The 16,778-nt window shown below is 30.5% G+C and overlaps 1 protein-coding gene across 6 annotated transcripts in view; it reads left to right on the top strand.

The window, feature by feature from the left end:
• Positions 1-16,778, top strand: part of TBC1D5 (TBC1 domain family member 5) — a 529,649-nt gene that overhangs the window by 271,241 nt on the left and 241,630 nt on the right. For all 6 annotated transcript variants that reach the window (XM_020289588.2, XM_076005553.1, XM_020289677.2 and 3 more), the window contains one exon: positions 8,765-8,834. In XM_020289588.2, coding sequence (XP_020145177.2) covers positions 8,765-8,834 — 70 coding nt within the window. The remainder of the gene's footprint in view (positions 1-8,764; positions 8,835-16,778) is intronic.

The raw sequence follows: 16,778 nt of genomic DNA, 5'->3' as shown, positions 1-16,778 counted from the left end.
TTTTATTTTGTTTAATATATGAATCTGCATTTGAAAATTTTCTACAATGATTATATATTAGTTTTATACATTTTATCAATTTGTATTGGTTTTATAATTTGTTGATACCTGTTGACAAGCCAATTTATTTATGTATCTTAAGGCAGCCATGGAAAGATTATGCACAAAGATACATATCATAGTGTCATTTAGAACAATTAAATATTTTAAATAAAAGAAGTACCTAGTAGTGATAGAAGAATGGTAAAATGAATGATAGAACACGCATTGATTACTATGTAATGCAACCATTTAAAATTTCTTTATAAAAAGTTTTTTAAGTAACCTGGGAGAAATGCTTATACATATACTGCAATGAAATCATAAAACTCAAAATTGTTTATTAGTATATGATTTCAATTTTATAGAAAAAAGACAAAAGAAAAGTGTTTTCCCCCAGGTGATTACATTATGGGTTGTTTTCCCTTTCCTTTTTGTCTTTTTCTTTCTTTCTTATTCTTCTTTTTATTTTTGCTATTTAGTTTTTAGTCTTAATAATTTGTCTTAAGTGTACAAGTTTTTAATTTGTATTGGTTTGACAACTGAAAACATAAAGTATATCCAAGAAATGAAATATAAATGAATACTAGAGTGGGTTAAATTAATTTAAACATTCTGTTGTAATCTCATTTTTTATTTAGGTAATATTTACATCTACTCTTTAGGCTGTAACTGTATTTGAATGCAACTAATGAGAAGATAATTAGATTACATTGATGATTTGTGTAATGTGATTCTGATAATGTTTGAAAAGGCTTTGGATTTTGACGATTTACTAGGAGTCTATATTGTCCCATGAGTCCCTGAGGCTATGTTCATTTTATTTTTTATAATGTTTGTCTCTGTTCTCAGGATTGTATGACTTCTATTGATCTATCTTCTAGTTCACTGACTCATTCCTCTGTCATCTCCATTTTGTTGTAGAGCCCATCAAATGAATTTTAAAGATTTCAGATATTGTCCTTTCATATATTGTTCTAAAATTTCCATGTGGTTCTTTTTAATAGTTTGTTTTCTTTACTGTGTATTTCTATTTTTATATTCATTTATATTCATTACCTCCTGGAGAAAAGTTTGTTGACCTAAGGAAAGAAGCTGTGTTACAAACTATAATTTTAAAGAATTTTCTTTAGTCAAAGTGACAACAGCTGTCCAAGAAGCATTTCCAATTTGCCTTGGGAAGTTCCACTCAGCCTTTGTTACAAGCAAATTTTTAAATTTTGTGGGGGTGGGAAACCTGTGGCATTCTGATTTCAAGATTGTTCTTTTGTAGGCACCAAAGGAGGCAAGATGGTCTTCATCTCTCTCTGCTGCACCCCTTTTAATAAAAGGTTTTGTTCTGTTACATTTGGATTCAGTCAAAAGAAAGATAGCCTTATTGGAGTTTTAGACGTGCTCACCACTGCTACCACCAACCCAGTGCACCAATGCAGTTCCAGAACTAGACCTGGCCTTGTCACAAGGTTGGAAATGAAAAAAAGAAGCAAAAAAGAAAGAGGATTCTCCCCACACTTTCCGGATCACAGTGGCTCCTTTTTCCAGTCCCAGAAAAATGATATTTCTTTTGAAGTTTTTGCTCTCTCTTTCTGCTATTTAGTTCTCAGATTTAGGTTGACGTAGAAAAAATAATAGAAAAGTCACCAGCACTTACTTCTTCTCCAACATGCCTCCTATTATTTACTTTTTAGAATTTTTAAGTAGTTGCTTTTTTGTGTATTTTGTCATGAGTTTTTAACTGTAGTCAGTGGGAGAGAGATACTATGGTGGTGTTCCTCATAGGTGGGACTGGAAATCCTATTAGTAATTTGTGATATGCTGTTTTACTGTTTCTTCCTTTTTTTTTTTTTTTTTTGGTGATACAGATGTCAGTCTTATTTAGAAACAAAGTTGATTTTTGATATATGTAGAAAGAAGTTTAAATAAAATTATTAATAATCAAATTAAAATAATTCTTTACTGTGAATGGAAATAAAATATTAGGAACACATTTATTTTTCTCACCATAGGAATAATTTCAAATCAAATCCTGTTTAGAATATCTTAGAATTAAGTATGTAGTTTTCTCTTCCCATTTTGTCATATTATCCATGATCTGTATCCTAACTCATCTCTTTGCTTCTCTCTTGCCCCCTTTCAATCTAGTCTTCACATAGCAGTCAGAACAACTTTCGTTTTTTTCACCATTTTAAAATTTTTCAGCGGCTTCTCATTGTACTTGTAAAATCAAGACTTCCTCCCTTTAAGGCCCTAAATTCTATAGCCACCCCTTATCCTGCAGACCTTGTCTCATACTCATCTGTCCCTAATCCTGCAGCCACTTAACACATTACTAGAAAAACAATCCTAGAAAAACTATTACATGATCTAGGTACATGACTAGAAGTTTAAATTAGAAGATGTATTTATTAATTAGGTCCCACTTACAGTTTGTCTAGATAACTAATAATTTGCTAGTTTGGATAAAATGCTCAATAAGTGATAACTACTTTGAATGATATATTTTATATTCTGTAAGGATTTTGTATAACATTGCACATTTCCTAACAGGTTTAAAGGAGCAGCCATTATTTTTTACATATTTCTAGTTATTACCAGGTTTAAAAAGTCACCTCTATTAATAAATAATTATGTATTATAATAAAATGATAAATAAAAATGAGTTCATGGATGTAGAATTTTTTTCTGAAAACCATATTTTAGTACTTCAGTTCTTTAATATCACAGAAAAAATAATCTATAAAATAAAACATTTTTATATAAATCAATTAAAATAATTTTGGAATTTTTCGGTGAAGGAATTGGTAAACACTTTTTAAAATTTTGATATTGTATCTGAGGATTTCATATTACTATATTTTAATGTGATTTGGGTTAGTAAATCTTTTGTAATACTAAAGATGTGTTTGAGAACATTTACCTGGGCTTTGAGACTTTATAGTTAAAATACCCATTATGCTTTCTAAGTATATCTTTGTTGTAAGAACTTGTTCAGTTAGCTATCATTTAAAACATGTAAATAGGATTAATTCCCCTGGGTTCATGAATGATAATTTATATCCTTCAAATGGTTCCAAGTTGAATTTTTCAGGTACCTAAATGGGAGATATCTAATAATAACTTATAAAGTAAAGTACTTTAGGTTAATGGATGCCTTTACAGTTTATGAAGTCTTGTCCACTAGATGTTAAACTAATCTTAAGGGATCTAGCACTGATTGTAATCAACAGTTAAAATGTGTAATGGCCAAAGTAATGTTTTCTGTAGTAAAAGATGTTTCCTTTTAATACATTGAAGAAAAAGAATAATTTTGATTAATGTAAATATTCTATAGGTATTATTTGAAAGATTTGTAGAAAATGAAAAAGAACTTCATTCCCAGTTATACTGTATTTTATTTAGCAAATAATATGTATGTTACTTTTGTTACATATATTTATTTAGGCACTGAACAGATAATTTAATTTAATGTTAGAGTTAGAATTCCCTAAGTATCAATTAGATTCTTTTTGAAAATCTGATGTATTTTTTTTTTAAGGGGATGTGTTTTATTTAAGCTTTTGTAAGACTTGTAGCAAAATTACAAATGTCAATCACCCAAAGTTTAAACCAAATTGTTACATATATTTTAGGATAAAAATGTAGCGAAGGAAAATTATATAAGTAGTCATCTTCGGCCTTAATACTATTTCTCCAAGTTTAAAGAAATATTTTCAAATATTTTTTGTCAACATATTTACTAGCAAGTTCTTCTCATAGTCTACTTTGTTGTTTATCTACTTCCTCATGTTTTGTAATTGTCTAAATATGTTTTGTAATTGTCTAAATTTCAGCATTGGCATTATATAACTGTTTTGTAGGAAGGTATTTTTGAGGTCCAGGTGATCTACGGGAGGACCACACAGGCCAATAATACTGTTCTACTTGGCATTTGAAGACTACACCTCCCCTAATAAACAGTACTTTTTTTTTTTTTAAAGTTAGAGTCTCCCTCTATTGCCCCAGGCAGACTGCAGTCCTCCCCCCTAAGCCTCCTGAGTAGCTGGGACTACAGGGTTTGCCACAATTCACCCACCCCATAATTTTTTTTATTTTTAGTAGAGAGAGGGTCTCACTCTTGAGCTCAGGCTAGTCTCCAGTTCCTGATCTCAAACAATCCTCCCACCTCGGCCTCCCAGAGTGCTAGGGTTACAGGTGTGGGCCACCATTCCCAGTCTAAACAGTACATTTTACTAGTCATTTTAGGATAACATGGAGTTGGCATGGCTCAGTGCAGTCTACTACTACTGCTGGAAAGTGAGATCTTAGCTTATGCCTTGGTATTAGCCATTAGTAAATGAGGGCATATAAAATACCTTCTTTTTCTTTTTCTTTTTCTTTTTTTAAAGAATTCTATTAAAGATTTAATAGGAATAACAAAATATTCTGTTAAGTTAAAATGATCCACTCGAAAATGTTTTTTATTATAAAATAGTCCTTATGCCTTTCTGTTTTATATCTGAGTTTTCATTATCTGTAATATTTTGAAAATATTTAAAGTACTATATATGGCTATTAAATTATTAGAATGTAGATAAATTAATAATAGAGAATATGGACAATTAAAAAATTCATGGATTTTCTTTATTGACTTTAGCACTGGCTCTTAGATCTAATGGGTGGTTCTGCATTTTTACTATAAATTATCAGCATAGGAAGGCTGATGGTTGCCTGATTTCTAAAATGATGTAATATCCTTAGTGGCTACTGTGTTTATGGATGACTCTGAGTCATTATGCTTTGCTTTTACTTTGTGTCAGTATATGAATATACTTTATTCATAATTTTTAAAAATCATTTACCTTATAAGTGATTTTAAATTTAACTAAAATATTTCAGTAGTATATGCAAATTCATTTAAAAGACAAAAAAGTTTTCAGGTCTCTACACAACTATACCCATAGCTTTTTTTTCATCATAGCTTGAACCAAGTCATTTTTCCCTCTTACTATTAAATATTCATCAGACACAGTTGGAGACAATTCTTTAACAATTCAGAGATAAAAATCTTATGTAATACTTTTCAGAATTCATACCTCGTGATATAATACTCTAAAACTCGATGTTTTTAGATGCACGTTTGAATATGCTTACTTATAGTGTTATCCTGGTTGTTTTTAACCTAACCTGGTTTAAAATCACTTATTCTCCCTTCATGAACTAGGTATTTGTATATAAAAAATACTACAGAATTAGCATGGTTTCCATAGCACACAGACAGAACCTATACATGTCCTTAGTTAGACATAACTGCAGTTAAAGCTAAAACAGAGTACAGAATTCCATTCATTCTGTTTTCAAAGTTAAGTTACAAATATACATATTTTACTGGGTTAATAAGTTAGATACACGTTTGAAATTACAATTGGAAAATACTATACATTTTCTTCCTCATTTAAACTAATGCAACTACCAGCCTAATTTTTTCAAATCAGACAGCTTATTTTAATTATGAATGTTATGAAATCATTTTGCAAAGTTACTTACCAACTAATGAGAAATGGATGTTATGTCAATTTCAAACTCTGTGTTCACATGTCATTGATGAACTGTTTCTATAGATGTATGCTGCACAATGTTACACACATATAGTGACACATATATATATGTATGTATTATGTATAATGTATACATGTATTTAAAATGTACTAAGTAAATATATCCAAGTTATTTGACTGCTTAGTTTACATTAGGTATTGAAAACCTTTAAAGTCTATTCTAAAAATTTATTCTATTGTTAACAATTACTTTTCAAGCAAGTGAAAGGAAGTCTGTTATATTAAAAACACATTTAGGTATTTGTGCTGTTTGATCATTTAAAGGTCTTTGTGTAAGATTACCAATGTATTTATGTGTGTATGTGATCGGAAAACAGCCTCTGCATCCTTGTTACAGTTATGGCTACCTGACAACTTAGTTCAAGAATCAGAATAGCAACTAAAAGTAACATATTAAACTCTCTTGCACCCTCTGTTGTTATCTTTGAGGAACACCGCACATATGTTCCTGTGATTGTATTGTCATTACATTTATTTAAATCCCTGATAAAATTAATACTTATTTTATTATACTGCCTCCAAATTAGACTGAATAGTATTGTAACATTTGCTTGTAATTCTTCGTTGCTGTTTTCCTGTGTTACAGATATGTTTTTATCATCGTATTACAGCTTAATTGAAAGATGAGCCTTTCTGTTTGTCTTTGATTTCTCCTAGTTACCAATTTTAAGCTGTGCACGCCCCCCCCCCAAATGTTTCACACAAATGAAAATCTCTACAGGATATAGCACATTGTATATACAATTTTCCAAAATTACAGATTCTGTCTGTTCTTTTGTAAACCTTTCAATAGTCAGACAGTTTCCTTCCAAAATAAGAGTCTGGAATCGTCCATACTAAAATTAAGAATTTATAACTGTAAGGAACAGATGTTTTCATAAACATTTGCTATAATTAATTTCAACTAGAGGATTGAGGGAACAAAGCGTTTTTCCCGCTTCAAAACTTTATTGCCTTTTCCCCATATAGCAAACTCTGAAATCTTTTCTCTAATATTGTTAGTGAAACCATTGTACTCCTTTTGGTATGTTTTTGAGAAAGAAAAACTTCTTTTTTTCATCGTTATGGTGTTTTGCACTTTGAAAGTTATATTTAATGTAATATTTCCATTTGGAAATAGTTATAAACTAAAGAAACCCTTTGTAGTATCTTATGATAAACTCTGGTTGTTTAAAAAGCTAAATCTCTTAATTATTTGAAGGATTTTATATTTGATTTGATAAATATCAGCTTAAAGAAAAAATATTCTATTGGCAAGATTTTGTATATTTAATCATAATCTTTAGTTTTAAGGGGAAAGAAGGCTCATATTTTAAATGTATAATATAGTGCTTATTCTATACTGATTACGGAATGTTTCACAGGAAATGTCTGCAAGCTGTTAAATAACATGTGCTGTAAGAAATTTCATTTAGCAAGACAGAGACTAATTTTCCTTTAATTTTTTTAGTTTATTATATTAATTTTTAAAAAGAAAATGAAGTGTGTTGTGTGAGTAATCTTACTGTATTCATGTTTTCAATGAATTAACAATATATACCAGCTAGATTAATTTTAAGTATTTAAGTGTTTGGGGATTATTTTCTTCTATAAATTATCACCATTTTTGAGTGATGTGATACATTTTTCAGGATTTTTGTTTTTTAAAAAAACCAAAAAAACCTGGAAGTGTATTTTAAAAAATGAGTAGAGTTAAAAGTTTATTAAGCGGGCTAGTCCTCAACCTCCTGAACACTTTGGCATAGGTGCACATATCTCACCAATTTCTTGAAGAGAACCCATGTTTTATACTAATCTGTCAACTATAAAATGCTTAAAGAAAAATAGGTAGCTGTCATTAAAATTACACTTTAGCTTTCAGTAACCATTTAATGAGTAGCATAATTATGTAAGTATAGTACCTTAAGTACTATACTCAATAATTAAAAATAATCTCATCTTTAAAGTGAAAGCTCTATAATTACTATTTGACTTAACCAGGGCCACTGCAATGATTTTCAGTAGTACCTTAGATTGTTCAAAGTGGATTAAAAGTATAAATTAAAATGGGATGAATCATTAAATTATTAAGCTGTAAATATTTTAAAAATGAATATAACCTGATGTTTGAAAGTTAAATTATAGAAATTCAGGGTATAAAATGTAGTCAGATTCTAGTCTTTTTGTTTTGAAGATAAATAGTATATTAATAGTATATTAATAGTATTAATATATTAATAGTATATTAATAGTACTATATATTAATAGTATATTAATAGTAGTATACCATGATTTCATGAAAACTGTAATTTGTAGCATATATTTAAAAAATTAAACTGTTAAATTTCTATTAATAAGAAAATATATTTTATATTGGGGCATAAGTAAACAATTTTTTCAACTTATTTAGTATAATTATTTCTATTTTATAGTCTTTTAACTGATATGTATGAATTTGTTCTAAATTTGATTTTATGAATATGACAATTTTTCAGTTGAAAATGTTTTTTTCTAAATGTATCATTACAGGAGACACAAATAACTTTTGGTTTGTCACTCTTTCATGTTTTAAATTGCTGAACTTTTGACAGTTAAAATTTTATGAAGAACGTTAATGTATATTAAAAGTTTATTAAAATGTGTTCTTGATCACCACCTCCCCGGTCTGCTTTCTGGTTTAGATGTCTGCTTTCTAAATTCCCAGAGGTGGTGAACTGTGAGCTGGAAAACCTTACTGTCTGCTCTGTACTCCTCTCCTTTGACTGTGTTGCTGATTAGGATTGGTGCCTTGGCCACTAATAAAAAAAATTGCCTTTATTTATAAACATTAGTGTATGTTTAGGTGATTCATAAATTTTAGTTTTTGCTGTGATTCATAAGAAGAAAATGTCTACTATACTTCATTTGTTGCTGTTAGCAATTACTTTGGCAGTATTACTATCCAATTTAGGAGTGGACTGTTGGTTTATATTTTGACATCAAAATGCATTTTTTCGCCTAAAAACTTTGAATACTAAATAACTTGGGGGAGGGGTGAGTAAATATGTTTTTTGACTAACACGTTGCATAGAGCTATCACATAGTAGTTTCTCAACAGAAATAATCAGTTTCATAATCTCCATTATTTCAGTGTTTTAAATTTTGTTTTCCAGGAGATTCAAATAAAAATGGAAGACGAACAAGTTCTACTTTAGACTCTGAGGGGACTTTTAATTCCTATAGGTAGGTGATGAATACATAGACATGATATTGCAGGATAATGTATAAGAAACATAATCATACAGGATTCTAATCTTAGAATAAGGAACCACTACCTGTGCTTTAAAAATCTAACAAATGTAAAGAATATTATGTTATGTGATTGCAGATTTAATGAGTAACAGAAAATATAACATCCTAAATTCTTGAGTAAATGAACTTACTGCAGATACCTGTTGTTATTCTATAGTAGGATAATTGGAATGAATACACATTTGGTATTAAGCTTCATTACAATCCATTTTTGGTTTTTGTTTTTCCATATCTGTTACAGTACTAAAGCTTCCTTTTACATTTCTTACTAAAACAGAGAACTGCTGACAAGTGCCTAAGAGCTTAAAATGTAATTCATAGTTGAATTAAGTGCTATTTGTTAATATCCTGCTTGAGTTCTTCAGCAAATAGGGCAGTTACATCTCAATAAGTAATTTTTTACAAAAAGGATATGCTAGTTAAGAAAATATGTATTTTATCTAGTCCTTTGTTAATATTCTCATGATTTGAATTTTGAGTTAAAATGTTTATGATTTTTGTACCTTTATAATAGGGAAACCCAGAAAGATAAAAGATTAAAGTATTTTCAGTAATATTTGAAAATATGTATACTGAACCAAAGTGGTTGTAAGAATTCAGTTGTTTTCTCTTAGGAAAATAAATACAGATTCAATAATAATACATTTTAACATTAAAGATAGCAATGCAGATTCCTGAAGAAATACTTTAATTGGTCTACATTGTCCTTATGATTAATTAGTTCTGATACTTGTGTAACAACGCTATAAAATATATGCAAGAATCACTGTATACTTGGAAACTCATTTGAATATTAAACTATATCTCTTTTTCTATAATAAACATGGAATTTATGCTTAGTTTATGTTTTTAGCTATATACCTATTCTATATCCTTAATTGGAACTGTATCATTTGTTTCTTCAGATTTCAGGTAAGCTTTTATCATCTAAAGTAGGGACATGAATACAGGAGGTACTTAATAAGAATGTGGTAAATGATAAAATTTTTATAATTTCTTTATGAATTTTAGAAATGAGATGGTAATTGAAACACTTGACATCTTTATTTTATACCAGTTGGGTTCCGTATAAATAATTAGTCATTCAAGTGTCACAGATACTACAAAAGGCTTATGTTCCCTTGGTGTTCTGAAAGGGTATTAACACAGCAATACAGCTCACATGTTGTCATTATATTTTCACTGTATCTATCTTACCTTATAAATGTTGTAATTCTCCAAATCCTTCTTTTAGTCCTGAAGCATAATATAAAGCTTGGATTTGACATATTAAATAATAAGTAGAATCCCCTATCTGAACATGTCATAACTGATAACAATGATAACCAAAAAAAGTGAATATGAAAGATAGTTAAATAAATATTCATGATTTAGCATGTAACTGAGGAATGTTAATATGATAATATGTATGAAATCTATGATGGTAATATTATTAGGAATAAATATATTAAAAATAACTACAACAAAAGGAAAAAAGGATATATTTCAAAGGAAGGAAAATCTCTTTATTTGTGTATAAATTTTGTTGGTGAATTATATTTTACAATTAACATTTGTAGTTTAGCTAATTATGGTAAATAATGGATATAATATAAAGTTAAGAGAAATGTTTTAATGTGAAGGCACAGTATTATCTTGTAGTTTATTTTGTTCTAGAATAGTTTGAAGATTAAAGTATCAGTATTACTGAATGATAATTATATTTTGAAAATGAACTCCTAATGCAACTTTGCACAATAAATACTAATGTTAACTAAATATTTTTAATCAATGCCTGTCACTGTGTAATGTTAGGATATTAATTTATTGTCGTAATTAAAAAGGCAAGATAAAAAGCTCAGGTAGTACAGTATGTAAAAGCAGGCTTTTAATAGTTGGCAGGCCAGCACTGCTATTAAATAGTATTATAGTATTTAAGGTGTGAAATGAATATTTTCCAACTTAGTAGGCAATAGTTCTTATAATGAGCTTACTTGTGAATTTGACACTTAGATTAAATGTAGAATTCATAGAAGTACAGCTCTGGGGTATATTTTCATATTAAGGTTAACTGACAAAACATTGAAATTGTTGCAGAATCACATTAAAATGACAAGAGAATTGTCAATAAAATTTACTTTTGAAAATCAAAATTATTTTTCTGTTGCCAAGTTAGCTCTTTCAAACTAACTAGAAGTAGGTTATTAGAAAAATATACGTTTCAACCCTCAAATGTCCTTTTGTATAACAATGCTACTTTTGTGTTATTTAAACTGTAACATAAATCCTAACCTTATTCACAGTTAGACAACTCAGGCCTTAATTCTATCACCAACATACTCAAGCTGTATATACTTGTGTCCAGGATTAAGATTAGCTTTAGTTTTTCATTTATAAAATGGGTACTATAATGTCTAACCTGTTTTCCTCCTGCAACTGTTTTAAAGACTGAGGTAAAACGCATGAAATACAGCCTTTTGAAAATGTAAATGCAAAGCCATGGTAATACTTCTTGTGTGCTCACTTCATGTAAATTGGTAACTGTTGCCTGTGTTCATCCTCCAGTGCTTTTACCCTTCTGTAGCATATGCTGAGATTTTATTAACTTTTGAATTCAGTCTTGAATTGGTCACCCAAATCTATATTATTTTCATTATTTGCCTTATTATGATATTAGATTGTTAGGTTCAAAAGGGCATAGTCTCTGGGTTTTTGTTTGTTTTTTAAAATAATATCTAAGCATAGTATGTTGGTTCAACTCCTGATTCCAACTGCTCTGAATACTTAGGACAAGTCTTAGCTTTAGATTCCTCATCTTTGAAGTGGAGATAATAAATTACGGTTGATAATAAAATACAGTTGATAAACTTTGACAAATAAGTTTAATGGATAATGTCACATGGTAAATGCTGAGTAAAAGTTGCTTTTATGTTCCAGTCAATGTCATTATCATCATTGTTAACCTTTTGGTATTGTAGAGGTTTTTACAGTGCTCTAATACAGACACCAAAAGGAAGAGAAAAATATATATATCTTACAAGAAAATGACTTTTTTTTGTATTTTCAGAAAGGGAGCTAAGATCAAATTTAACCTAGGCCTTGAGACTCTTAATCTCTGATAAAGTATTCCAAGTTAAACAGCTGGTAAAAATTAAGGGAAGTTGTTTTGCTTCACTTTTATTTTTGAGCCTGAGTTTCCCTCTATTGCCCAGGCTAGAGTGCTGTGGTGTCAGCCCAGGTCACAGCAGCCTCAAAACTCCTGGGCTCACGCAATCCTCCTGCATCAGCCTCCCTAGTAGCTGGGACTACAGGCTTGCACCACCATGCCCAGCTAATTTTTTTCTATTTTTTAGTAGAGACGGGGTCTTGCCCTTGTTCAGGCTGGTCTCAAACTTCTGACCTTGAGTGATCCTCTGGCCTCAGTCGCCCAGATTGCTAAAATAGAGGCGTGAGCCACCGTGCCGGACTAAGATGTTTTACTATTAGTAGAAGTTCAGAGATGGATATTTTCAACTTTGACAGATAAGTTTTGAAATTTAAAATCAATGGACCCTAATTATAGCTTTATGTGCCTAATGCTCATAAACCTATTTGTTATAGTTTAGGAGGTTTTACTTTGGATTTTTATCTTCTTGTGGTTTTGTTTCATTGATCTGGATAGAATACAGCTGCATTTAACTCCTAAGGTGCCAGTATGATTATTATATGATACTCAAGTAGTAGACCAGATCTTGTTTTGGAAACTTTGGTTAAAATTTTTGATTGTACATCCCTCAACTAATTTGTAGATGGCATGATAAAATGTGAAATTTGTAAGAATTTAGAAGACATTATTAGTTTTATGAAATATGTCTTATACTTTTTAAAGATCAATGTTAATGTTTTCTGCCAAATTATATGAGCTTTTTCTATTTCTTATTTACCCATTAAGGCTGAAACAGCTTTGATGGGGATGAAAGAAGAGAGGCAGTTTCCTGATTATCAGTTTGCTGTAGATGTTTAACTTAGTGACTGTGTCACAGGGCTACCCCTCCCTTCCTCTTCCCAAGGGCAGCTGACCTTCTCCTCGCCAAAAGAGGCAAGCCCCTTGCCAGCACACATGACTACAGACTATTACATTAATCTGTTTAGCTGTAGTACCAGCTGCTTGCATGTTTTTAATTATCTTATTAGATGATATAACAGTGACCTATGATATAAATTGAAGGTGAACATTTTTAAACTTTCCTTTTACTACCTTAGCTTTCTAAATATCTATTTGATTAAATTGTAACTTTTTACATAAGTTGACAGGAAGTCTGTGTGATTTTTGGGTCAACATGATTTTTTCAGATTTTTAAGGTATAATGCCATAATTCCCAGTAGAGAAAATAACTTCATTTTTGCCTCATTTATTGGTAAGATTTAAGTTGTGTTTATGTACTCAAAAATATATGGTAAACTTGGCTTAACAATCACTTTATTTAGAGAACACTCAGACCAGTTATTTGGCATTCTCAGGGAAACTCAAAATATTGCTTAATTGTCACACATCATCCTGCCATTGTATGATATAAATGACCTAAGATAGAATATAAGTCATTGTAGATTGTTTTAAAATATGTTTGTAAATGTTTAACTCTGGTTTTCTAGATTCTATTTATAGTGTAATAAATTATCTAGTTTACTCTTAAGTATTATTTCCAACTAAATTTCATGTGGCACCATTTATGAGTGTATTTTCCCAAGCTGTGCTGTTGGGAAAAATGTACTATCTCCTGGATCTTGACAATTGGATACTTTTCAAATAATCATGTGTAAATGCAATGTTGACTTCAAGAGACATAATTCAAAATAATAAAAACGAATGGTTGCTCAGTTAGAAGTCATAGCCAATAAACTGAAAGTTAGGAACCATATTTAGTTAGGAACCATAATATTGAATTAAAAAACAAAAAGTTACTTGGATGCGAAAAAGATTGCAAAATACTTCTGTGTGACTTTATAGTTAATAACACCTAGAACTGGGGTAGTGCAGTGACTTGAGATTTAAAAATTTATGAAGACTTGAATACTTGTAACCCACACATTATTTGGGTTTTAAAGAAAATATTTATACTTTTTGGCTTTTTTTTTCTCTAAATATTGTATTTCGTATTTCAAAAAAATTTTATGGGCCGGGCGCGGTGGCTCACGCTTGTAATCCTAGCACTCTGGGAGGCCGAGGCGGGCGGATTGCTCAAGGTCAGGAGTTCAAAACCAGCCTGAGCGAGACCCCGTCTCTACTATAAAAAAATAGAAAGAAACTAATTGGCCAATTAATATATATATATAAAAATTAGCCGGGCATGGTGGCTCGTGCCTGTAGTCCCAGCTACTCGGGAGGCTGAGACAGGAGGATCGCTTGAGCCCAGGAGTTTGAGGTTGCTGTGAGCTAGGCTGATGCCACGGCACTCACTCTAGCCTAGGCAAGAAAGCTAGACTCTGTCTCAAAAAAAAAAAAAATTTTATGGAAGAAGTAAAAGGAACTTATTTCCCTTTATACATTTTGTTTTATCCCTTTTAAGGAAAGACAAAAAAAGACATTTGGTTCTAAAACAGTGGTGTTCCAATTTCTTGATATTGATCAGAACTTCCAAAGTTGCCTCCCTTTCTCAGTATGATGTTTTATATATATATAGCTCACCAAGTCAAAGGCTATTTAAGTTGGTAAAAAGTTTTTAAAAAGTTACAATTGACATAGCCTTTAGAATCTAAAAGTTAAATCTTTTCAAAGTCTTAATTTGACCTTTCTTGAATCATTGAGTACATTTTTAAAATTAGACTTCAAGTTTTATCACAAAGATTTTTATGTATTCTGTTTACATCAGTAATTTGAGAGGAAAATAATTTGGGAAATCTCCTTTCATCATTTACATTTATTTTTAATATAATACCTGTTACATTTGTATTTAAGAAGATCATACATCTCATTGAAATAACAATGAAACAGTGATTCAAAATATTAGAGGAGAGACAACAGACAAACAAGATTTTTGGACAACAAGATTTAAAATTCAGAAATCTGGGTTCTAGTCAACACTTGTAGAATGATACAACTTTGTTAATCTTGTTATTTTTAATAATATGGGCTCATTCGAATCAATTTATTTGCTATGAGTTATACTACAGATAATAGATACCAACCTGAATCCTTTAGCCATCTTCCCCACCACCCAGTCCTTTTAAGGCCTTGCCATTTTAATTACTTTTCCAGGGTTTCATAGCTTAGTAATTAAAGAGGAGGAAGGAGGGCCCAGAATCAGTCCTTCTTTCCTGATTCCTAGAGCACTGCTTTTCTGATTTTGGTGTTGCCTGTATTTTATTGAGGAACTATATAATTTTAAGAAGTTCTTAGGAATAGGTACATGATTTAGAGAAGCAATTTGGAAAAAGCACTAAGATAACTAAAGTTTACATCTTACCTCTACTTATTGACTGTGTGACCTAAGGCAAGGTAATTAACCTCTCTGATTCCTAATTACTTCATCTGTAGAATTGGGATGTTAACAGCATCTATATCATAGAGTGGTAGGGAGTTTACCTATAAAATGTACAAAATACCTGGCCCAATCATCCAACACATAGTGGGTAACAAATGTTAGTTTCCTCACCTTTCCCTTCCCTCTGTCTTTTCTAAAATTTCCTTTACGTTTTAATCAACTCTTTCATCTGACAAAGTTGACCTTTGCCTCAAAAAAGTTTTAAAAAATTCTTTCCAGTTCTAAAGTGGCAATAAATGAGTATTTTAAGATTCAGATGTATCTACCATTATCTATAGATTATACAGGAGGAATTTTTTATATAATCTCTTACATTTAGCCTCACAATCTCATTATCAAATTTTCTTATTTCTTGTTTCTATATTTGTTTAAGAAGCACGAAAACCTTTACAGTTACATGATAATTTCAGAGAGCACAAAATGTGTAACCTTTTCATTTTTAGAAACTAAAGTCAGAATATTACCTTTTATTCTTATCTCCATAATGGAGCCTCCTTTGAGAGAAGGGAAAAAATTCACATTTGAATAATGAATATATTTTCTATAAGTAACTTTATTATTTTTCAAATAGTGGAACTGGTCAGTATCTGTGCTTCTTCATAATATACAATATTTCTCAAATAATTATTGATTACTTAGGCTCTGAAAATATTACCTTACATTTAAAAAAATTAACTAATGTGTTTGCATTTACAGCCTCAATTACCAGTCCACACTGTCTTGAGCATACATGTTATAGTTTGGGTTTCTTTCCTTGAGAAATTCCTTCAAGCCTTTTTTATTACCTGTAGCCAGGCTTTAGGGGGAAACTTTTTCATGTTTGTTTATTTACATAGTCAGCTAAAAGCCTGATCATCCAAGGCTGTGTAAATGTTTATCTTTGAAAAGACAGGCATACATTTGAAATATGAGGATAAGCTGCAGTGAGTCAATCAGCACTGAAGTCCCTTCCCTCGGACACACTTCTCTCTTCCCCTGGTGTTTCCAGTTGAAATGCCTGTCAGCCCCATGGATCACTCACTGTTTGTACTATTAATATATATTAGCATGCTGCACTGTTTGGGTATGGTGGTGAAATATACCAAGTCAATTAAATATTTGCTATAATTGGAGAAGATAATGCATAGAATTAGGGTTCAAGAGTGGGAAATTAGAAATCTTTTTTAAAATTTACAATTAGCTTGCTTATTTACTCATTGGTCTACTTTATAAACATAGCTCTATGTAATACTTAATTTCTGGTTTTTTATTTTGTGGACAATTTATAAGAAAGAAATGGTTTAAGGGAGAAATTTTCATAGAATATTGTAGTAGAAATTGGTATTTAATATTTGTCTATTTTCTATCTCAGATTGCCTTGCCCATTGCAGCAAAG

This window comes from Microcebus murinus, chromosome 1 (genome assembly GCF_040939455.1).
Source record: "Microcebus murinus isolate Inina chromosome 1, M.murinus_Inina_mat1.0, whole genome shotgun sequence".
Lineage (NCBI taxonomy): Eukaryota > Metazoa > Chordata > Mammalia > Primates > Cheirogaleidae > Microcebus > Microcebus murinus.
The sequence above is the reverse complement of the archived record's forward strand: the minus strand, read 5'-3'. Positions and strand labels throughout refer to the sequence as shown.